This window comes from Anopheles stephensi, chromosome 3 (genome assembly GCF_013141755.1).
Source record: "Anopheles stephensi strain Indian chromosome 3, UCI_ANSTEP_V1.0, whole genome shotgun sequence".
NCBI classification, from domain to species: domain Eukaryota; kingdom Metazoa; phylum Arthropoda; class Insecta; order Diptera; family Culicidae; genus Anopheles; species Anopheles stephensi.
Genome location: NC_050203.1, coordinates 62,713,250 through 62,735,846, shown reverse-complemented (window position 1 = coordinate 62,735,846; position 22,597 = coordinate 62,713,250). Strand labels below are relative to the sequence as shown.

Here is a 22,597-nt window from a genome sequence, read left to right as displayed (position 1 = left end):
GATTACTTGACCATCGGTACGGGGTAACGTTCCGGATGGGATTTGATATCCAGCCCTGTCGTGTGTTCTAAACAAAGCAACTTTAGGAGCTTCATTCCTCTTGACCAAATAACACCATTTAACAAGTACACCTACGACAACTGTCTACAATAGAGCCAACATATGGATTACAATGTTTCTTACAACAATCCCATCAAACAGTTTCCCAGTACACTTTCATTCAGATGACTACAACTTCATCTCAAGCTAGCTGGATTCATTCCACGCACCTGTTTGTCTACCTGATTGACATCGAGGGTGATAAGTTTCTAACAAAACTACGCTTCATTTCCTACCAAATCATGCTCGTGATGTCCATCCAACGCATCAGTAACGTGGCCCGTTATTGGGTCGCGTTAGAAGTAGTGCACTTTCGCTTATGCCGCCGAAACCCATATGGGTCAGACATCCTACGACTGATGACGATGAGACGGAGAACGTTCGCTTGACCACTATCAGTGTTTAGCTGCTGCTGGCCAAGCTTTCTATTGGTTTCATATACCACACAGTTTTTTTTTTTTTGCTGCTAACGGAAGCAGCAGCACCATGTCGCGGGTTACAGTACAAGAACTGGAGCATGCAAACCGGCCGACCACTCTAGAGCTAGAAGAAGAACGTAGCTACTTTACATCGATTAGCGCCTCTCGCTTGCAAAATCGGGGTCATCCCACATCCCGCGCACCGGGTGAAGAAAATCTATCCTGCGCGATATGGCCCACATTCAACGAGCCAGAAAATATTTGTCACGTTTCCATCGTCCAACGGCCAGCGGACACGGGCGCGAAGGGTTGCCCGGGGAAGGCCTCACGAATAATTCGAACCTCAATCGGTGCAGAAGCGATTACTGTGTTTAAACCAGTCGCTTCATGTTCATTTCATCTGAAGATGACTGCGCGATAAGACGTTCCTTGTTCCGGTGGATGTAATGAGTGAGTAGAATTGGACGGTGCGATAAAACACACTCGGCAAACCCGTATAGTGGTGGGACATCACATTGAAGAGGATCCAGATCTAAAGTGTTGTGCTGTGAAAGAATAGTGAACAGCTTCCCAACAGCTGGTTTTGGCAGACAGGACATTTTATGCCGTGCACCATGGGTTACATTAGACGCTCGGTGGTTATAGTGTTGTTTGTACAGCTGTTCGGTCGTAGTGAACCGAAAACGATCGTTTACAATTCATACTCCAGCAATCCCATCCAATCGGAGGAAACCCGACTACATAATGCCACAGAGCAGTACAACACTCCTAGTGAAACGCAACAGCAACAGCAGCAGGAAGCTAGTGAATCGTAAGCTCCCAAATTTCCTCCATCCCCTTATAGAAGGATTTTGATACTTATTTGAATACACGTCTTCTTTGTTCCTTGTATGTGCTTCGGTTCTCGTGCCCGAAAGATCTGGCAGAGCGTTTTCCAGTGGGGGCAGTGGTGCCAGCTTTCCATTCTCCATTCATCCCGATTTCCTGACGAAACCTGTGCAAGTTGCACGCCCGAATGCTGGCTACAAATCGCCCAAGTACATTGTCTATCCGAGCTACTCGAAAACCAGTCCCAACAGCGCCATTCCGTACTACAACGCTCCTGTCGGTAAGATAAACACTGTGGGAATTTTCTTACGCTATCCTGCTCGGTCGGATAGTTTACGGTTGTGGGGATAGCATGGATAGGACAGACAACTTTTTACTGTTTTGGTTTTCCAATCCATTTTACAGCAATGGACCGATTTGCTCCCGGAGAGGCATACGGTGGTACCATCTACAAGCTGAAGAAGCAAAAACAATCCGTACAATCCGGTAACGGTGGAAGCCTTCACCTTTTTGCCGTTGGAATTATTTTACTGACCCATTCCTTCCATCCTACACAGTGCCGTTTGGATCGATTCCGGCAGCGTCATTCAACAGCCCGGTCAGTGTTCCATCGCCGGGCGCGCTTCGAGGTGCCGCTTCCGATAACAGCCCAGTTAGTGTGATGGCACCTTCTGTGGCGTCCTCTGACGGACCATCAGCGCCATCGTCGTCCGGAATGCAAGACAAGCCAATGTTTATGCCTACGTCCGTTCCTTCATCTGGTGAGCTTTGGTCATCCTCTAACTCCACCGAAAAGCCGAGTTCAAACTCAAAACCATCATCAAACGGTCCACCAGTCCTAACGTCGCCTGGAATGCAAGACAAGCCAATCTTTATGCCGACGCCCGTGCCTACGTCTGACAATGTTTGGTCGCTAATTGATTCTGCCGAACCGCCGAAATCCAATTCGACTCCCGATTCCTCCGAAATCATCCTTTTCCCACCCAATTCCCACACTGGCTATTTACCTCCCGCAAACAAGTCTTCCGTTATGAAACGTCCCACAAAGAACACAACCGATGGAAGCTCTTCCAGCTCAGATGTTTACAAACCGGCGAGTGATCTGTACAGTTTTCCACCCAACACCAATGCTAGTTACCTGCCACCTCCCTCAGAGCGTTCGAAACATCCCGTGACTAGCTATTTGCCACCACCCTCGGGTGATATTACCGGGTACGTTATGAACACTCACTCGGAACCGATGGATTATGAAGGTTCGGCGGAGCTGTTTAAATTTCCACCCAATGTAAACTCCGGGTATCTGCCGCCGGCCGGTAAACATACGTCAGAACACACCGGTACGAGCTACGGGGCGCCTCCTTCGGGCGATCCTAGTTCACCTTCCAACTCGAAACTGGTCAATAACAATGAATGGGTTCAGTATCCGACAGCATCGCTTGGACCGAACGAACTGCACCGATTTCCTCCCAACACGATGGCAAGCTATTTGCCACCGGATGGAAAAGCACGGCCAATGCACTCGGCCACCAGCTATATTCCACCACCGTCAGGTGATCCACATGAGCCGGCCAATATGAAACCGTCGCCAACGTCTTACTTGCCTCCCAAAGGCCATTCAAAGCCTGCTGGAGACACTTTCCGATTTCCACCCAACATACATTCCGATTACCTTCCCCCGGTTGAAAAGGACCCACCGAAAGCAACCGATACTAGCTACCTTCCACCTCCGTCCGGCAATCCGTACTCTCCTGCCAACTCGCATCCTCCCAAGCCATCCACCAATGCATACATTCCACCGGCGGACTTGTTTAAGTTTCCACCGAATGTGCACTCGCCATACTTGCCTCCCACGAACAATCCCCCAAGACAGAACAACGCTGTGACGAGCTATCTTCCTCCTGCTTCCGGCATTCCAGGTGACGATGCCATCGGAACCATATCGGTTGGTCCGGGCAAGCCACAGTATTTGCCCCCGAGCTATTCTGGTGAGTGTTAGGCATGTGGTTGTCAAAGTTCGTTACGCGGTGCGAGCCCGGCAATCCGTACGCTCATTGTACCATATGTTGTGCCTCACATTCTAGATAATGGACCGCCAATGTCAGCTGCACCAGCGTCGATGTCGATGATGCCGAACAAAATGCCTCCCATGTCAATGGGGATGATGCAAGCGATGGGTCCGCCTTCCTCGATGGATGGCCCGCCGACAGGACCTTCCGGGATGGATGCAGATTACGATCATCACCATCACGATCACGATCACCATTCGCACGATCATCATCACGATTTTCCTTACTTCACCGGTTTTGACCACGATCACTATCCGGATGTCATTTTCGACCACGACCACGACCACTACCACCACCATCACGAAGAGCCAACGACGACGCCTCCTCCTCCACCACCTCCACCGGTACCGGAAACGCCTAGGTTGAAAAATTACAGCTACTACTATCTCAGTCGCACGCTCTGGTATGTGCCACTGTACTTCACGCTGTACTTTACGTTCTACGTAGCAATTCTGATCATACGGTCCATCGCTCGACATAAGGTACATAAATCATGCCTTGCACAGCTCTATATGCCTTCGATCTGCATTTGCACTATCCTTTTGCTCTGTCTTTCAGGTTAACTTGCCGAATCAATGGGTCGGAAATACACGATCGTTCGGTAGCATACGTGATCTGAGCGACAAGGAAACGCAACAAAAGGCAACCATGATGGCAACGTTCGCAATGAAACAGATAGAGGATTTTAGAGAAAAATATCTTTAAATTAGTTAGAGGCGGCAGCTGGGAAGATCAACTATTGGGCGCTAGACATACTCACCGTACGCATCAGGGAGGGAATGTTTATTGATCAATGGACAATATGCAATTCGCAAGGATTAACAATTAAACTATTAATTAAGAAACTATCAATGGCAAAATGTTTTTTTTCTGACTGTTTACAAAGCTTTTTGTGACATTATCACATTAAAAAACAAAATTTTCCCATACAGATATTTTAAATCCAACAGAAAGATTGCTTATCAGGTGCTCTGTAATGATTTTGGTTTTCGCCTTAGTAATCTTTACCGCGAGATTTTGCACAAAATTCTCAAACCTTTGGTACTATTCTGCTACGTAAAAGAACTTAAAACCAAATTATGGCTACGTCCTCAGTTAATACCAGGATCTGAATGGCCTAAGAGAGACAGATCTTCTTCTTCTTCCTTGGCACTACAACCTCGAGAGGTCTCGGCCTGCCATTTCTGGCTTTCTGTGACTTAATTTTACGGGGACGGGGAGGCAGTCTGGATGGGATTTGAACCCCGGCCCTGCCATGTGAAGACCGGCACCGTTATCGCCTCGGCCACCGGACCGCCCCACAGAGACATATGGTTACCTATTTGCCAACCTCCGAATCTCGGATAACTAGCATAGGTTAAGTTGATATTTCGAAATTGTTTAGATATAGATTGAAGAAAATACAACCCAAACATCCTGGCGCAAGCTTTCGGTATTATCAAAAAGCTCTCAGGCTTTCTCCGAGGTTCCAAAAGAGCTCGTTGCGTCACAATAACTTGATGTCATTAGCTAGTGAAAGTTCTAGTGCTGTTCGTTGCATGGGCCGTTTAAATTTTTATCCAAGTACTGAATTCATCACCAGAGATCCTTGCAGAACTGAAAACTAACAAGATTCCCATCCCACGTACTACTAATACACAGCTGTCATCGGAACTGACTCAAATGTACGTACCTATCGACAAAGAGCTTTCATTTTTAGTCTACATTTTCATCACAAATAAGATCCTTAAAATTATTACTGATCCGTTTTGCCTAAGTCACACACAATTTATTTTAACTAACCCGAAAAAAATAATCTCTCTTACTCTCTCGCTCTCTCAGCAACTTATTTCAATTTTCTGCTCATAATCAACTAGCGAGGCGCCATCCTCCATACGACTACTGTTTTCCGTCTGTAATCCTAACCTTTGTTTCGTTTTGCTGTTGCCACTATTTGATGGCCAAACGGATGAACGAATGTGCTTTCTTGTTATCTCAACGGTTTCGCCATCACTTTGACTCCTTGAATTGAAGAAGAATGAGAAATGCATTAGCGGTTAACCAATACCAATACACGCTACAAAACTCATACTTCCGCTGTAGATGTTCCAGCTTAGGAATGTTGGCGGCAGGTTTCTGACCACCGCCAGCTTCCAGCGCCGCCAACTCTCGTGGATGAAATTTCTTCTTGTGACTGCGACAGTTTGACCCATTGGCGAAGGTTTTATCACAAAACGGACATTGGTACGGTCGGAGCCCCGTGTGCAAGATAAGGTGTGCCTTGAGCGCCTTTGACCGTTTGTACTCGTTGCCACACTCCTGGCACTTGAATTTCTTCTGATCCGAGTGCACTACCATGTGCATGTTCAGTGTGCGCTTGGTGTTCAGCTTTAGGCCACAGTGCGGACAAACGTACAGCGTGTTGTTATGTGTATCTTCGTGAATCTGCATGAAAAAAAAAAAACCTTTCAGTACTTTTGACAAAAAAGGCGTATGAAAAGTGTTCTCACCTTTAGCCGTGCTGCATTTTTAAACTGTTTCGAACAGTACGTACACTGGAATGGCCTATCCTCTGTGTGCACGACGTAGTGATCCTTTAACGATCCCTTCGAGCTGAACTGTTTACCGCATTGATCGCAAATTAACGACTTCACGCCTTCGTGCTGCAGCAGGATGTGAGCTTTCAGGTCTAGCGCCTTATTAAACCTATAATAGAAAAAGCAATAGCAATTGATTTTTTACGATTACCAGCAAGACTCCATAAAGCTGCAACACAACTTACGGTTTGTTACATAAGGTACAAGTAAATCGATCTTTCGATGAATGGATGATTTCATGCCTTTTCAGGTAACTGCTGTACTTAAACTTTTTCATACAGATTTGGCATTGAAACACCTCTTGGGACTCGCTCCTGTTGGAGGATAGCTGTGTTCTATTTCGCTTACTGGTTAGAGTCTCGTCGTTGGAAGTGTTTCCGGCCATATCATCGCTGTGCTGCGTTCTGTTTTCTCCAGGTGTTATCGCTTTCTCGAGTTCGTAGTGCTCGGAATCTGAATCTTTTTCATACTCATCTTCAACATTTTCATCGTTTGCCTCCAACTGACTGCTGTAGTCATCCATTTCAACATCCAGCATTTCCCACTGCTCCGTATCGGTGGCATTGTTCTCAAACTCGGTTTGAGTCGAGGCAGCACCCAGCGATTCTATTTGGTAGAACACCTCCGCATTTACATCCTCTTCCTTTTCAATCTCTACAAAACGGAAATGTTGCTGTAGTTTTGAAACATACGTTAGCTAAGGAACTACATACCTTCGATGTGTTGAGCAGCTTGCTCCGGATCATCGTTTGAACATTCTTTCGCATCTGTGACTAGCTTGTCGCATAGCTGATTTGCTACGTCTTCTAAACTAAGGTCCGCTAGAAAGGTACGGCGAGTTTGTTTTAAATCTATCGCTTGATAACCCATCCCGGAACATTTCGACAGGTACGCGAACAGACGATTCGTTTGCTGGCATCTTTCTTTGAAGTGTTCCAGCTTGTTCACGAAACTGAGACATTCTTCGCATATGTTCAGCGGCACATCTTTTATTTCAGCAATCTGCAACAAATTTCAGAATGGTTCGTGAGCGTGAGACTGTAAATAGACGCCAGGTGCCAGTACTTACCGCCACATCCAGCATGCTTGTGATTACCGTATTTATATCATGGACCGATTCCAGCTTCAGTACAGCCTTTTCTTCCGCACACAGACGGCACCAGGTTTTCCAACTCGTTACCATTTCGATAGCTTATTGCTTTTTCTATCCTGTGCAGCTTATGTTTACTTGACTTTCATGCGTGGCTTGAACCTTTTTCTAAAACAGCTTTTCGCCTCTTACCTTACAGACACACATTTGGATACAGGAAGCACTAGCTGGAGCTAGCTTAATACCGCATCGTTTTATTCAAAACGAATAAATGCCAACAACTTATTTTAAAAGCTTTCCACAGATTAATCCTAATCGTACGAGACGAAAATCCACAATGTTTTGTTTATTGTTTACACTCGTTAAACGCTGTTATGACAAGCAGTAATCTGGGAAACTGTCACTTTCTGGCCGCCATCTTGGAATGAAAGCTATTGACTGGCCTTTTCTAGCAGCAATAAGAATTAATCGGAGATTATGTTTAAAGTATAAATTGTACCAAAATTTATTCTTTTTATTCCAATGACACCACACTCATAATTCTACGGAATTCTTTTTAAAGAAAATGCCTCCAAAACGGATAAAATCTTTAAAAAATACCAACTGTGGCGAATCAACTGTGGTAACAAGCATCAACGCCTGGTGGTATGCAATTTGCATGACAGCTCGATTTCTCCACATTGGTTGCGCCCGAAATCAAACGGTGGCGGTTACAATAAATTTTTGTTTTTTTTATATTTTTGTAAAAATCCTAAATTAGACCATATTCATTCATCGTAATCCGTTATTCATCATCAAAGAAGCTGGAAAATGTAGGCTCAAGAAGAAACTCCCATAGAAATATACTAAAACTAAACGTAATTCCAAACCCAAAGACACAAACTACCAGTTAAGACAGAGTTTCCATTTATTTTTAGCATAAAACGGTACGACCTGTAACTGTACCGACCACTGGGTAGAATCTTATCAAATAACGACAAATTTTCATCGATTCGACCACCATTCCTATTCAGGATGATTCAATAGAACTAAATCATCCGCTACGCGCGTAAATGCACAATAAATACCTCGTCAGCGTGTCTATTCCAGTAGTAAAACGGTTCTAATACTATTCGTGAAATGCAATCTAAATTGTCGTAATACTACTTTGTTCGACTTATGGTAAGCCTAACCTTTAAAAGGGCACCGTTTCGTTGCGGGGATCGAAGCGGAGTGGATTTAAAAATCAGGCTTAAGCAATCAATCGTCTCTTATAAGAGCAGCAGCTAGCAGCTCTTGATTACAGATATTGATTCGTCTGTTTTTCTATCTCTAAGCACTAAACGCTACTAGCGAAATTAACTAAGTCACTAAGTGGAAGCAAAACAAAAAAAAAGGCAAATAGTGATACTAAATATTGCAACTCGGGTTCCATGCGTATCTTTGATTAAGCTTTCGTTTGGTGACGTGTTGTTACGCTACGTAACAATAGGGGTCCTACACAATCCTACATGTGCGCAAGAGAAGCATCGATGTGTATCGAAGTGGTGCCACAAGTCACTGCACAATCGCCCGGCCGGAGTATCCTTTGGCGTTGAGCTCGTCGATACTCTTTTTACCGCTGCCTTGCATGCGTGTCGCTAGTCCACATGTCTGTATAAGTTTGGAAGAGAGTGGTAAGAAAAATTTAGTTACATTACATTAACCCTCCAGCAAGTCCTATACTTACTATCACGGTGGAAAGTGCCAACAGTGCAGCTAGTAAGCCAGATATAACGACAAAGTTTTTACACTGCTCGGGGTTCTGTTGGTAGCGCATCGCATCGTCATATTCGCCCGGCATAATGACAGTATATTCGATGTTTTCCTTAAACTTGGTATATTCCGTACGGTTCCGCGATTGCTCATCACGCCGCCTTCTGCCAAGTCCTGCAATCAAAGCGTACTCTTAACAAATAGGCTCTTTTCATTACTATATAAACCGCCGGTTACTTACGCTTCGAGGGTTCATACATATCGAGACAGAAATCGGGCTGACAGTCCATCGCATCCATACACGCCTTAATCTGCGAATGAATCCACAGCGTACTCCGTTCCTTCATGGAGCTCAGCAGGAATGCTTCAAAGTCGAGAAACACTTCGTTCGGCTTATCACGATACCGTGCCGGCTGATGGGGAATGATCGACGCAAAGTCACGGTTCCGACAGCCATCGCGAACCAACGAAACCGATCCTTGCGCATGCGGATCGTCCGGATCGGGCGATACCGTTACCTCCATCAGCTTCACATACTTCCACACACTCTGCGAGCTGATGCGGGCCCGTAACTGTAGCTTCGTCCCAATCGGTACCGCCTGATCGACCGGCACCTCGTTGTTCGTTACGGCCGGTAGCGAGGACGACGAATGGTTCTTCAATCCTGCCAGATTACCGCTAATCCGTGCGATCGGTGGTGCTTCCTTGTACAGTGCCACTTCGTATTCTAGCCGTCCAGGAGTCTCCTCGACCACGCCGGAAACACGTGCACCGTGAGGACTAAGGGAGAGATAGTAACACAGGTAAGCCACGCAACAAATCAAATTAATCTGTCTATCAGAGTGAGTAGCAGAATTAGGGTGAGCAGATACTTACAAACTTCCCGCGAACCCGGCCGCCTTGTTCTGGATAACGGTCGGTTCCGGCGGTTTACACATGATGATCAGCTCCTGATCGGATTGCATTACAACCGAGGGAAATTGCGGAAACCAGATGCGGACGTGCACGAACCCCTGCGAAATAGCGAAAACCGTACGCCAAAAGCAATTTCTTCATTAGCCACTGCATCACACCCATGTTCGTGACCCTATTACTAAATACCACCAGAGGGGTATCGCCGCTCGTTTTCATGCGCTAACCCATATCGATCTTGCACCTCAAGATCTTCGCTTCCCGTTCCGGATTAATGGAACACGTTCGAATCTTGTGAACGTCGAAGAGTGCGGTGGTTTTGTTGCTAATTGTTCGTACGCTTTTTTATTTTTTGGGATATCTCCCCATACACACCTTACTCTTGTGAAAGGTAAGAAGTGTTAGTTTCTGGTGGATGGAAAACCTAGCCCAAAAAAAAGCCCTCCTAACCGAGAGGGCACCAAGATCGTAAAAACTTACATTTCGTTTCAGCACACCGCACCGTGAGAAATCGGTAATCTTCAAATCGTACGCAAGCTCGCTCACATCTTTACGATCTTGCTTGATGGAGCAGGCAAAATCAGTTTCCGGATTCACACCTCGATCGTCCGCGAACAGTGGTGCACCCTTGAAGCCGATCGGTTTCTTCAGCTTTGCCGTTATAATGTCGCCCAGGTTGGAGCCTTGCGAGGCGAAGGAACACTGTATGTCCGTCACTGAAAGGTTACCGGTGATGAGCAACAGAAACATCAAAATGAGTACCAGCAAAAGGCCAAAACACAGCCACATACGATCGCGTGAGGCTATGTGATGTGCATTGAACTTTTTTGTTCGAGTTCTACTTCATTGCTGAAGGTGGAGGCGGTGTACTTACCATCATAATCCTGTGCCCGAACCAATGGCAGCAACTGGAAAAACGGGGAGAAGATCCGGAAGAATGTTAAAAACAAACGGAGGGAATTGAGTTTTATGATAAGGTTATAATCAAAGCGAACCTCCCCAAAAGGGGCACCATGCAATAGAGGGCGTGCTAGTCACGTCCAGATGGTGTAAAATGGCCTAATTATGCAATTATCGCACGATCGCTGGGGAATGCGAGAATTTTCAATTGGCACAGCATATGCATGATCTGCCCCCTGTTTAGACCACTCATTGCGTTTGCACAAAGCTCAATATATCGAGCATGCATGCCACTGACCTGACTTGTTCTTTTGGCGAAACACCGGTAGCCGATCAGTAACCTCACCGGTCCGGTCTAGCCCCTCTCAGAGCATATGATCGGAGGAGGATGGCTCTGGAAAACGGCAGCAAACCGAAATAAAAACAAACCGCAAAAATCACGTAAATGTTTTTAACGGAAGCTTCGGCCACTGTTGGGGTGGCTTCGCCCAAATAGTAGAGCTCGGAACCGGGGTCTGCCATGTGCCCCAAACTCACCTACACGATGAGGTACAGGTGAGTAGAAATCACAACAACCGGAACGGCCGTGGGGTGGAGGGGGGGGGGGGGGGTGAGTATGTTGGCTGGATGATGTTGCTGCCCGTCCGACACGTACATAATTGCCATAATAGGTGTGCTCGGTGGTGAGGCTATTGTTTGGTTCGGGTTACCGGTCGAATATCTTGAAACGGGGATCAAGTGTTTTGAGGTGAGAATCTAAACCCTGCGCTGATCGTACGAGGTTTATCGAATGAGTTGAGCCAGATTTGGGGTTAGTGTGAATCTGCTGATGCATCAGGTCGTTCGCATTCGTGTTATTGTGTCGAATTCTAGTTATTTTTCGAAGCGGAATGCATAAAGCAGGAAACAGAAAGAAAAACAACAAATAACAACCTAATCCTATTTCATTAAGAGTAATGTGTAAGCGGATACTTCTAAGGAACACTTTTTCTTCTTCTTCTTTCTTGGCCCAACGACCGCTTAGGTCTTGCCTGCCATTGCCTGCAGTCCTCACAATTGGGGTAAGGCCCAAGTGGGATTTGAACCTCGGTCCTGCCGTTATTGTAAAACTGATGAAAAAGATGGCTAACGAATGACCAAAAGATTGAGAAAAGGCTGCTATTGAACGGACACATAGACAGTCTGTTGGCTTAAAGAAAATTTGTGCTTATCAACATCATTTGTCTTTTTTTTTTTGTAATTGTAGTTCAAACTTTCACGAGTGGTTCGGTGCCCGTGGTGATAGCAGTGCAGGTCTTTACACGGCAAGCCCAGGGATCAACTCCCACCCAAGTCCTTTCACTTCAAGGTTTGGAGGCTCCAGGTATAGTGGATTGGCTCGACATCCGAACAGACCTACGAACCAAGAAGTCAATCACAATCACGATCCAACGCATCACATTAAATGCAACGAAAAAAATGACACATTTCACTCCTTGTTTTTTTTTTCGAATATGCCCCAAGATGATACTAATGAGATAAAAAAAAGCCAATAAAATAAACGATCCACTTACTAGCACGCCGACTGTGCCGATCGGATTGTGCGTTGTGCCCTACAAACCCTATAAATCTGTTCGAAGCTTATGCTGCAATCAATGCTTAACCGACAGCCACATCACAATATGCTTTTTTTCTAATGCATGCCCCTGTTACCTGCCGGCCATCAACAAGTGCCTTGTTAACAGTTTTCTTCAAATATGTCAAGCATTGTGCGTAAGTTTTTTTCCAACACGCTTCGGGAACGCTCCCAGGTAAGGCTTTTCCAATCGAACCTGTTTTCGAATGCATTTCGTTGCGATTAGCTTGGCTTTGTTTGCTTACTTCTGTTTCTGATTATTTTAGTTTAGCACTCTCGCTGCCGGACACGTGCAGGGAGCGAGCGTGCGAAAGCAAAATGGTACTAACACCAGACAGTCATTTAACGTTCAGTTGGCGGCTCAAGTGGTACTGGTCGATTACGGCGAACCGATGAATGGACGGCATGGACGGAGTGGATGGATGGTACAATTATCCAATAAGGTAACTTCAGCGGTGCTGCACAGATTGAACCAGCAGGCTGACTGCAATCGCATGCTGATCGTAGCGGGAAATGTGAAGGGAAAATGACTTACAACAAGCACGCAGGATGAGCCATACGAGGAAAAACGAAATCGTACGCGAGAAGTTTCAAGCCCTCGTCCGTCCCGGGTGGTCAGCGGGCACTGTGGCATGAGCTGACCGTTTCGTGTGGAATTGATGATTCGAACGGAAAAACGGAATGGCCATTCGGGAAGGGCCGTACGCAAACTGCACCTGTTGCGAGATTTAACGGATATTTATCCGGGCAGCAGCTCAATCGACGGGCGGAACAGGGCAACAAAGGGGGAATCTTCGTCTGGCGCAACTTTCTCGTTGTTCTAGAATTAATTGTGTTACTGTGTTAACTGCTTTTTTATATATTTCAATTGTACGGCGAAAGGAATAGTAAAAAGGGTAACGCAAACGATCATAATAACAAAAAAACGTTATTTTTAAATTACCTTCATCACACTCCCATCGTAATGAAAAACGTCCCTGCAGACAGAGATCTCTAGATGATCTTATTCTAAGCTAAAGCCTGCCGTATTCAGATACGCACGAATTTCTTCATTATCAATAACAACCTACCCTACTGAAGAAAAAAAAAACGACGAAACTCCAGCTGTCGTCAGGTCGCCCGGTAAAACTCTCATTTAATTTTATTCAGACACAATGAGGACTGCGAGTAGTCAAGTGCATGAGAACGCTTGCCTGAACTGCCGGTAACCTTGTCACAGCGCTTGTGAGAAAGTTTAGCGCCAGCTCGTTAACGCAATGGGTCTGGGCTGAGCAACCAACCTAAAGTGGAGCCCCCTGCCAGCAGACTGCAAATCTGGAACATTTGGATTGGGAAATTGCCGCATTATGATAGCGCATTTGCATAGAAGCAACTAGATCATACGCTACTTATGCTGTCACAGTGTGTTTGCATGCTAGGACAGCATAATATCGCTGCCTGACGGGGAGATTGCAAAGACGAAGACGTGGCCGTAGAATGCACTGCCGACCATAGTTATACCGGCGAGCGGCAACCAGAACTTGGACATCAAGATTGGCGCGAAAATGGTGTCGACATGCTGCGCGACTGAGCAGTGTGACACCGGCGTCCAAAACAAACGCCCCATGTCCATCAACCGCTCCGTCGCAAGATTGACCATGAATAAAAAGCTGGCCGCATTGTGTGCTAATGCTACGGTTGCAATTCTTCATCTTCACACGTGGAACGGCGGACAAATTTTGGGTGGCGTTCACCCTTTTGCGTTCTTCATACCGGAGCTGAACTTTGGCCTCTGTCAACTGTGTGTGTGCCTTAATCATGACACAATTATGTCATAAAACAAAACACAATCTGTTGTGAGCTACAGTTGACACAGCTGTCTCGAACAAGCGGTATAGCCTCGTTTCACCACTACCCCGGTCACCTCACCGCAAGCTCCTTCAAACGGTACCCTCATCTGAGCCATGAAATGGACGACAACCAGGATGGCAGCCAAGCGCACACCGCATGAACTGCGCATAACTAAACGAGCGAGTGTGTGTGTGACTGAGCGTGAAAATACGAATTTATGAAATTGAATCCCAGCATAAAAAGATGGTTCCTTCCCCGAGGTTCCCGCGCCATTTGCCGCACTGCTGACCGCGTTTCGCCTCCCGTCGAACGTTCGTTGTGACAGTCGTGGCGCAGCTGTCCACACGGCTCGGTGGCGTTCCAGTTGCGAGCAGCCCGGAACTGGGTTGAGCGTCATAATGCAGCGTCAGTGCATCGGGCGGAGAAATTGGTGCATGAATTTTGATAGCTTTTCAAAAGAAAAACCATTCCCCCCTTTCAGTCCCAGGAAGACGGGACGGAAAGAAAGAAAAGCCATTTCAAATCAATGGCAAAGATTGGCGGGCTTAAGAACGAACACGGGCAGGATTAACTGTACCTGCCGGGTTGGCTCGTGATTGTTGTTTGCGATTCAGTGGATTTATTGCTTTAAATAATTTCACGCACCAGTAGCTGTTTGTCAGTTGCAGTCAGACAGGCAGGCAGGGAAGCAAAACGGAACAACCGCGACCATTCTAACGCCGGCTCGTTGCATGCCGATCGCGTTCTAGTTCTTGGGGTGCTGAGGGCTTTGGGTTAACATCTTATTTATTATAATCAACGTAAACACTTAATTTATTTGCATAATAAAGAGCAAAATCATTAAATTTCGCAGTTAATACTTCTTATTGTGCTTACTGTTGATACAAACCATTTTTATTTAATCCCCCTTAAGACGAGCTCCAGCGCCAGTAACAAATCACTAATTATTGCTTTCGTCACAACCAATCACTTGCTGCACACATGCACACAACGGTACCGCAAACCGCTAAACGACAACCCCGGACAGTAGCGTTTTGAGTATCAATTTGTACGATTCGATTCTCAAACTCGCTCTCGATTCATTCCCGTCCCCAGGAGCGCTCGTGATGCGCTTCCCTGAGCTGCATAACAACATCAACCGTTCGGTTGACAGTTTAGCCTTAAACGCAATAATAATACCCTTCCCGAATGCGTGCACGTTTCCCGAGAATCTACCATCCCCTGCGCTTATTTTCCGTTAGGCTAAATTAGTACCGTGCGAATAACTGGCGCAGAAGACTCAGCGAAACATTCCCAAAGGGCATATAACACATCTTGCCACCGCTTTTGCTTTCTTTCCGTCTGTTTTGTTCTGCATCTTTCGCGTAGTATTGATGCAAAAGCAACGCAAACTAACACAGATCGAAACCCATTTTCGCGCAGAAGTACTAGTTAATTTAACAACCTAGGCCGAAGAAACATGCAGATGCACGTGTTTTTTCATCGCTCTATTTGCATTTCCACTTTGTGCAGATTTTTTTTGTACCCTGAGCCGTTTGCACTTCGTTAACAAGAAGCTTTACATGCGCATCAACAGTTCTTAAGGCCCGTGGAAATTTTGTGTGTGTGTTTGTGATACCGTGTAGTCCCGCGAATAATGATAGTGATTATTGGAAACTGCAACTGGAAAAGCTGCTGGCAGCTAGCCTTTTTATCCCAGATGCTTACCGAGGTAAGCATTACGGGAATGCTCTGGAAAAAATCCAAACGGACAAATAGATAATCCCACCTGCTTCATTAGAAGCTGAAAAAGAAGAATTTAGAATGGCACACTCTTACTCTCATCGAACAGTCTTTCGTTTGGATTTTTTATTTGTTTATTTATATTTGCAAACAGAATGAAGTGTTGCGGAACTTGAAGCGTCAGTAGCGTGAGAGATGGTATCCAACTACTCACGCCACCGATAATACTGTTAACATTACCACAATTCGCTACACTTCGCATGGCAAAACGAAAGATTTCAACGCTAGCGGTACCGACGAACCCCTTCCTAACTGTACGCCGCATGCATTCACTTCGTTAAACGATCATTTTCTTTGCATGAAAAATTTAATCATGTCTATTAGAAGCTATTTAAATTTGGAGAATGTTTACCAAATACTTACAAAACTTAACAAGAAAAGGCCTCCCACCCATCCTCTTAATAGTGTGCACTTACCACCGTAAAGAGTACCGCCACCAGATGACCACTGCTACACTCGACAAGGCTTGACCTCAACAGTTTCATCTTGGCTTTCGTTGTCAGCATTGGCCGGTTCCGTTAGAAGCGGGAGGGAATGTACAGTGTGTGTGTGTGCCTTATCGCACACTCTTCGTCATTCAAATCTTTGCTCCGAACGACTACTATAGCACCCACCGGCGATCAAACCTGGTTGTCGATGATTCTACTGAAAGCCGATTCTGCTCTGCCCTCGATCAAATGAGCCTGGAAGTGAGAAACAAAACACAAAAATCAGTGGAAAGCAAAAATGCTAATATGCTAGTGCAGCAGCAGCAGCAGCACAGTAATTAAAGGTTTTCGTTTTCGGTAAGGAAAGTAAAATAGAAGGAAGCTCTAGCCCTAGGGTATGGTGCGGTATCTGAAATATCTTACGATCGCCAGTGTTTGAGGTCTATTTATGAAGTTAATTGCAGGGGGTTGGGTCTTTTTTTTTTGCAGCAGCTACAGCAAAAGCTATATTTGCTCGCGAATAGAATCGGTGGGATTAAGCGTTTTAGTGGTAATGGTTGAGAATGATATACAACGAAAAAAAGCCCAGATGGCTACATATAAGATGGTGCACATACAATACTCCAATAAGTGAGATAAGGTAGAACAGTATGCCATTATTTGATCTTATTAATTATAGCAAGATCAGGAGTTCAGCATTTGATTTTTTAGGAAGCATGTTAACGCATTGGGTAATATCGAGTAAATATAAGCTTCAGGATATGTGAGGAAACAGAAAATAAATAATTTTAGTTGAATATTTCATTGTGTGGCTTTTGTTGCGAAGCCCTTCCTTTCAAATCATCTCACTCATTCTATTGCGTTTCCTTAACTTCCCACCGAAGCAACGCAGCAGTAACGCTAGTGCCTCACTGGGCACGAACAGGAGGAAACGGTAATAAAAACCTGCCTGAAAGTCACCATGATCCGCGTAACTAGTTTCGATTTCTGTCCTCATTTACGCCGCGATTTTTCCCCCGTTCAAGCGGTAGGAACCGTTTCCTTTCGCTACGCTGCCATTAGGCTTACACCACGCTGCCTTATACACATTATATAGGTGAACACCGATTATAGGCCTCACTGCAAGGTGTACCCGGACAACCCATCGAACCGATCGAGGGGCACGGTTTGATGCAGGTCCGGAGCACGAAACAGACCGGTTGCATAGGGGAACTGGCTCGCGTACCGGTGACACCTCGCTGCTGGTGTGGCGGGGGCTGTCCTACAAACAAAGCTGAAATAAGGTTAAATGCACCAGCATGCAGCCGCCAACGAGCGGAAGTATCGATCGCGGAACCCTTGCGCGGATCTCATTACCCATCGGACAAGCCTCGGGAAGGGAAGTATTTTCGATTTCAAAGCCTTCCTGGCGCGCGGTGTTGCCCCGTGAAAGTTGGTAAATGAAAATGCTTGCAGGTTTTGCACACGCTTAGCATACGGCCGCATCATGAGCAGAAGCAGTGATAGGATGCTTGAGATTAAACTTCTTCCCAGAAACGATTAAAGGGAAAGTGATGTTGATTTTTTAAGCGGATGCAGGAGAAAGCCGACTAGCTTCTTTTAGGTAGAACCTGTTTAGTAATCTGGAACTGGGAGCGATAAGCGCATGCTGTCATTAACGTGAAGTATGGTATGCTCCAAGAGACCGACAGCATGAAATCGGACTTGGATGGGAACTTAGCTCCTTCAATGTAGTGTTTCACATCAAGTACAGTTACTTACTCCTGTCCCTTACCTTCCCCAAAAGTTAGTCTCAGATTGCCAGCACAAATCACAAATTTGCTGCACCGCGAAAAAGAAAGCTTGGCACGATCCCATGCTACTACCACGCTCCAAAATTTCCATTTTGCTGTCGTCGTTCCAAACATTCCACCGCGATAGTGATCAAAACAACACCACAAACCCACATTTTCCACCAGTTCCACCTGGCGCTCAGGTACAAACAACAAAACAATCAACAAACTCAGAATCGCCATGAAATGCAGTACTTGTCGAATGATGAAGTACTATCGTTTTCACAAATCGCGTAGCGTGACACCGCGACACCGTTTCGGGGAAGGTCTCGATTTCCTCCACTCTAATTGCCGAAAATCCCTCCGTAAGCAGCGTCGCACTGCATCCACGGCATCATTAGCAACACTATCTGCCTCCCGGCCACGACAATCAGCAGCATAGCAATAGGCTGGCCTCCTGCAAGCAGCTCCTTTCACTCTCAATTCAACCCGGCCGGGCTAAATTTGGCATATTTTCGGCCTTCCCAGTTCTCCCGTAGCCGTACCAAGCCCAACCGCAAAACGGTCCTACTACATTACGGCTTAAAGGCCCGTGAAAAACATTAGGCGGAACCTTTCGCGTGCTCAAAAGTTTTGCACCAGCGTTTTGTGTGGAGCAGCTCCCGAAAGCCAATTTTCAGGTTCCCCGATACTTCTGCTTCCCAGTGCAGTGATGCGAGTCGATTTACCACCTTTTCAACCTAACAAATTTCACTCATTTTTCATTGTACACGAAAATTTCACTCCATCGACCTTGATCTCAAAGCGCCTTGACTCTGGACTCTGGAGACTCGTTGGTCTGAAACCGGCACAATACGGATTTGTCACACCCAGGAAAGGATTTATTCGTTGGCTTGGTGTTGAATCAACCAAAATGGACTAATCAACCATGGCGCACTGAGCCGCAAAAGAAACAACACTTGTGCAAAAGTGTACCAGCCTTCGTTCGGCACGGTGTTGGCTGGCGAGAAACCTCAAGGAACTCAGTGTTGTTACGCGCACTGTTTTGCTTCACACATTAACCATCGCAATCAATTGGCACACATTTTCGACATGTTTTCCTTTTTATTGGGCCCGGGCATCGGGCGGTGCTCTCGATCGCCAGGGAGACTTACCACTCCTGCCAGAGAGCGCCAGTGAATCGATGCCGATCTCGACGTCGCATGATCGCGCGATCATAATGCGAAAATATGACGGAGCACAACAATACGGGTGCACGATCGTGGCGGCGATCGACGATTTAGGTTAGCATGGAGAAAGGTGCGCTAATTAATTATTGCTAGCCGCGCGAGCGCCCGCGCCTGCCAAAGCGGGAGCGTGGACTCTCCTCGGTGGCTAACGATCTTGCCACCAGTTTAGACAAAACCCGATGGCTACTTGGGGGTTGGAGTAGACCGACAGGTTTGACAAGTTCCGACCCGTACGCTGGTGAATGATGTGAACGGTGAGCATAAAATGCTATCGATGCATCATCTCAAACAGTCAATAGGTGATGTAGCGCAACATGTTTACAAATTATCCAAAGTTGAGGTGTTGCAAACTGGTTTGGAAAAATTGGGTATGCATTAAATTGCGAAATAAAGCGCTATACAAAAAGATATGATGGTCAGAAAAATTATAAATAAAAATTATCATAAGCCTAATGGCCAAACTTGCCTCGGACGAATTCACAAATCAGTGAAATCCTGCCCACACTGCTGGCTCCATTAGCAAAACAGAAATGATTGGCTTTGCTTAAATTAAACCATGATTTGATGACAGAGAATTCTGCAATATCTGACCTACTTCTCATAATTGAAGTTAAAAGCTTTTTAAGCAGGTCGAGACAAAGAAAAGTGCATTCCAAAGTGCATTTAAAGCTACGAAACTACCAATCTTGTACGGGTGTGCAACAGTCGCTCTTGTTTTGATGTTCTTCAAGGGACAGCATATGGCTAACCACCATTACATTGCAAGTTTATTGTCCCCAGGAAGAAGTTTAAGTGAAGAAGATTACCCAAGTACCTCATTAGAGGTGACTCTAATAAATGTTTTACGATCTTGCACTACCAACTTCACAATAACTCGTCCTCGAGCGAGCCGTACTATACCACCTGATCTTGATCATGATCTTGGTTTGATTGGTGGACAATCATCGCTTGCGTAACTTTAGTCATGTAATTCTTATAAAACTATTCTTTAAAAATAAGTTCGATTCAATACAAGGTGATAAGATCGTCCAATGCGAACATGCCACATATTTACACACTATCTTTGTTGGCATTTGCCGTATCTGCCAGTAGCAGAAATGGGGGAACCGGCTGTTCCATATTTAACGCACCGTAATCACTGCACGACCGGTAGCTCAGCAACTTCAACACAGTCATCAACTGCAGCAGCTCAACCCGAACGCAAACTGGCACGGGAACGCAATCGTCGCAGCGCACACGCCAGGAATGGGGACAATAATTTTCCAACCGTTGTCAAACGGCGGTTTTTTCAGTGACAATTTTCCTTCCCCACTTCAAACGCACACACACATACACAAACACAGCCGGGAATGTCGAATTTTATTATTATTTTGTCTGTTGCACTTTGTTATGGTTTCACTGTACCGTCACTGCGATACCGCTGAACGATACCGATCACGATCGCTACAAAAACACTAACGTACAACTCGAACTTCGTCTTGGCAGCAAGCTTTTCCGGACTACACTCTGCAGTAGGTCTGCACGGGCCGCGCGCTTCACGTGGAATGAACTTGACTTTGAACATTCATCCACCGGCATCGGTACGTCTTACGAGGCATGTGCACGCGCGCGCGTTCGCTCGCTTACCCTCTCCAATCGGACCGCTTATGCTGTGCAGACGCTTTGGTGGAGGGGATGGATAGATCATGCAGCATTTTGGGCTGGGTGTACGCTATGCTAGGAAACGGAAGCTAGGGAAGCCACATATTTTTCTTCCGTTTTGTGCAAGATTCGCAAAGCGGCACGATCGTGCACTTCCATTGATCGAAAGTGTATTGTTCTAAGAAATGTAGAAGGAATGCACAATCGGAACCAGGAGTACAAATATGTAATATTTGGAGATAAAAATTATAAGCAATAATTTAATCATGTGAATCAAGTTGCTTTATTATTGAAAAAGAGATTAACAATGAAGTTACTTTTTCAATTTAAAGTATTTATTTATTTGGGAGTATGACGGCTCAACGAAATATAGTTAATCAAATTTTAAATTAAAAATGCAGAAAATCTGTCCTGTTTTTTGTTAAGCTTATAACACTATTAAGTATAGTCTATTCTATCCTTGAGCATTTAACCCAGAATATCGTTAGCATAAAACATAGACTTATTTCTCAGTACACAATTCAAACCAGAATCTCTCTTTCTTCTTGGCCTAACGACCTCTTAGGTCAAGCCTGCCATTTTTGGTTTACTAGACTTAATGATACCACGTAGTTGGTCAGTCCTCATTACAGAAGGGAATGGCCCAGATGGGATTTAAACTAAAGTCCTACCGTATGACGACTGGCGCGGTTGTTGCCGCTACCACCGGGCCGCCAACGAGTCAATCCAGAATATAGTTAGCATTTAACATATACTTATTTCGAATGGAAGCGAAAGTTACATTAATTAAGATAATTTCATTAGTTCAAGTTTTATCTACATTCAAGAACTATTGTTTAAAAATATAAGCACCAATTCCCGATTGATCTACAGACAGTAGCCTAGGATTTTGGCCATTCCCGTCGTATTAATAAATGTTCGCATTGTTTAAGCTCTTACTAGGCCTTGACGATCATGTCTATAGAATGATTGGATGAAGTCCTTTGATATTTTTTTTTTTATTTATATTTTGTTATAAATAAATATGTCAATACCTCCTATGCTGGGGATTACAAATTTACCAAAATTATACAATACAATCGATTAGAGTCTTTCGACACTGATCTGTAAATAGTGTCCAACTTGTGCAGGGTATCCTTCAATTTTTAAACGATTGTTCTGACACATGGTTCAAAGTTTTACAAAGATTACACCCATCCATTTCTTCATTGTTGGTTCTTTTATGAGATCATGATCTTATTTTTCCATATGATTTTCTATTAAATTTTATGATCACACAAAACTATTAGATGGCTAGTATCTGTCTCCTACCAGGCTTTTCCGGAAGTGAGAAGATGTTGTAAATCTTGCACATTCATATCCAAATTCATTCAAATATTTGCATTTTCTCCACTGTACTAGGCACAACTCCCCCAAATCAATTGATAACTTTGTAATACATTGCACATTAAATACATCAAACAAAACAATCATACAAAAGATTTACAATTAGGAGGATTTTAATGCTTATGTTACATGAAGCTTTAATTTTATACTATTAACATAACCTTTCGTTTTCTAGTTAACTAAATGAAGTCTAATAAAAACACAATCTACCCATATCACACGAACAATCAACTGTATTTAATAAATTAATCTCAAATCAAGCGATCATCCAAACCATTTGTGCTCTCAAG

At 44.9% G+C, this 22,597-nt stretch overlaps 3 protein-coding genes across 3 annotated transcripts; 1 reads left to right on the top strand and 2 right to left on the bottom strand.

Moving 5' to 3' along the window:
• Window positions 1-352: 352 nt before the first annotated feature.
• On the top strand, window positions 353-4,159 carry LOC118510011 (proline-rich extensin-like protein EPR1). Its single transcript, XM_036051397.1, has 6 exons — window positions 353-1,329; window positions 1,436-1,626; window positions 1,752-1,832; window positions 1,904-3,331; window positions 3,428-3,894; window positions 3,971-4,159. Exons 1-6 carry the CDS (start codon window positions 1,121-1,123, stop codon window positions 4,115-4,117), a joined length of 2,523 nt encoding a protein of 840 aa, XP_035907290.1. The 5' UTR covers window positions 353-1,120; the 3' UTR covers window positions 4,118-4,159.
• Window positions 4,160-4,942: 783 nt separating this feature from the next.
• Window positions 4,943-7,442, bottom strand: LOC118514595 (zinc finger protein weckle-like). Its single transcript, XM_036061592.1, has 6 exons — window positions 7,058-7,442; window positions 6,702-6,990; window positions 6,174-6,642; window positions 5,902-6,097; window positions 5,484-5,836; window positions 4,943-5,413 (listed from the first exon to the last, which is right to left on the bottom strand). Exons 1-6 carry the CDS (start codon window positions 7,169-7,171, stop codon window positions 5,230-5,232), a joined length of 1,605 nt encoding a protein of 534 aa, XP_035917485.1. The 5' UTR covers window positions 7,172-7,442; the 3' UTR covers window positions 4,943-5,229.
• Window positions 7,443-8,019: 577 nt separating this feature from the next.
• LOC118513295 lies at window positions 8,020-20,789 on the bottom strand. The gene is made up of 8 exons (XM_036058870.1): window positions 20,411-20,789; window positions 16,268-16,534; window positions 10,599-10,632; window positions 10,205-10,440; window positions 9,689-9,825; window positions 9,054-9,592; window positions 8,787-8,986; window positions 8,020-8,710 (listed from the first exon to the last, which is right to left on the bottom strand). Exons 2-8 carry the CDS (start codon window positions 16,355-16,357, stop codon window positions 8,615-8,617), a joined length of 1,332 nt encoding a protein of 443 aa, XP_035914763.1. The 5' UTR covers window positions 16,358-16,534; window positions 20,411-20,789; the 3' UTR covers window positions 8,020-8,614.
• Between the last annotated feature and the right edge of the window lie 1,808 nt (window positions 20,790-22,597).

Bases quoted from the DNA above. Each gene is read 5' to 3' on its own strand.
- LOC118513295 (XM_036058870.1), bottom strand. From the start codon at position 16,357: ATGCTGACAACGAAAGCCAAGATGAAACTGTTGAGGTCAAGCCTTGTC. The intron at 10,633-16,267 runs GTAAGTGCACAC...CCGTTTTTCCAG, and splicing joins TGGCGGTACTCTTTACGGTG to TTGCTGCCATTGGTTCGGGC. The intron at 9,826-10,204 runs GTAAGTTTTTAC...GCTATTTCGCAG, and splicing joins GCGGTGTGCTGAAACGAAAT to GGGTTCGTGCACGTCCGCAT.
- LOC118510011 (XM_036051397.1), top strand. From the start codon at position 1,121: ATGCCGTGCACCATGGGTTACATTAGACGCTCGGTGGTTATAGTGTTG. The intron at 1,627-1,751 runs GTAAGATAAACA...TCCATTTTACAG, and splicing joins GTACTACAACGCTCCTGTCG to CAATGGACCGATTTGCTCCC. The intron at 3,895-3,970 runs GTACATAAATCA...TCTGTCTTTCAG, and splicing joins GGTCCATCGCTCGACATAAG to GTTAACTTGCCGAATCAATG.
- LOC118514595 (XM_036061592.1), bottom strand. From the start codon at position 7,171: ATGGTAACGAGTTGGAAAACCTGGTGCCGTCTGTGTGCGGAAGAAAAG. The intron at 6,098-6,173 runs GTAAGTTGTGTT...TTTCTATTATAG, and splicing joins TGTACCTTATGTAACAAACC to GTTTAATAAGGCGCTAGACC. The intron at 5,837-5,901 runs GTGAGAACACTT...TTTTTCATGCAG, and splicing joins AAAATGCAGCACGGCTAAAG to ATTCACGAAGATACACATAA.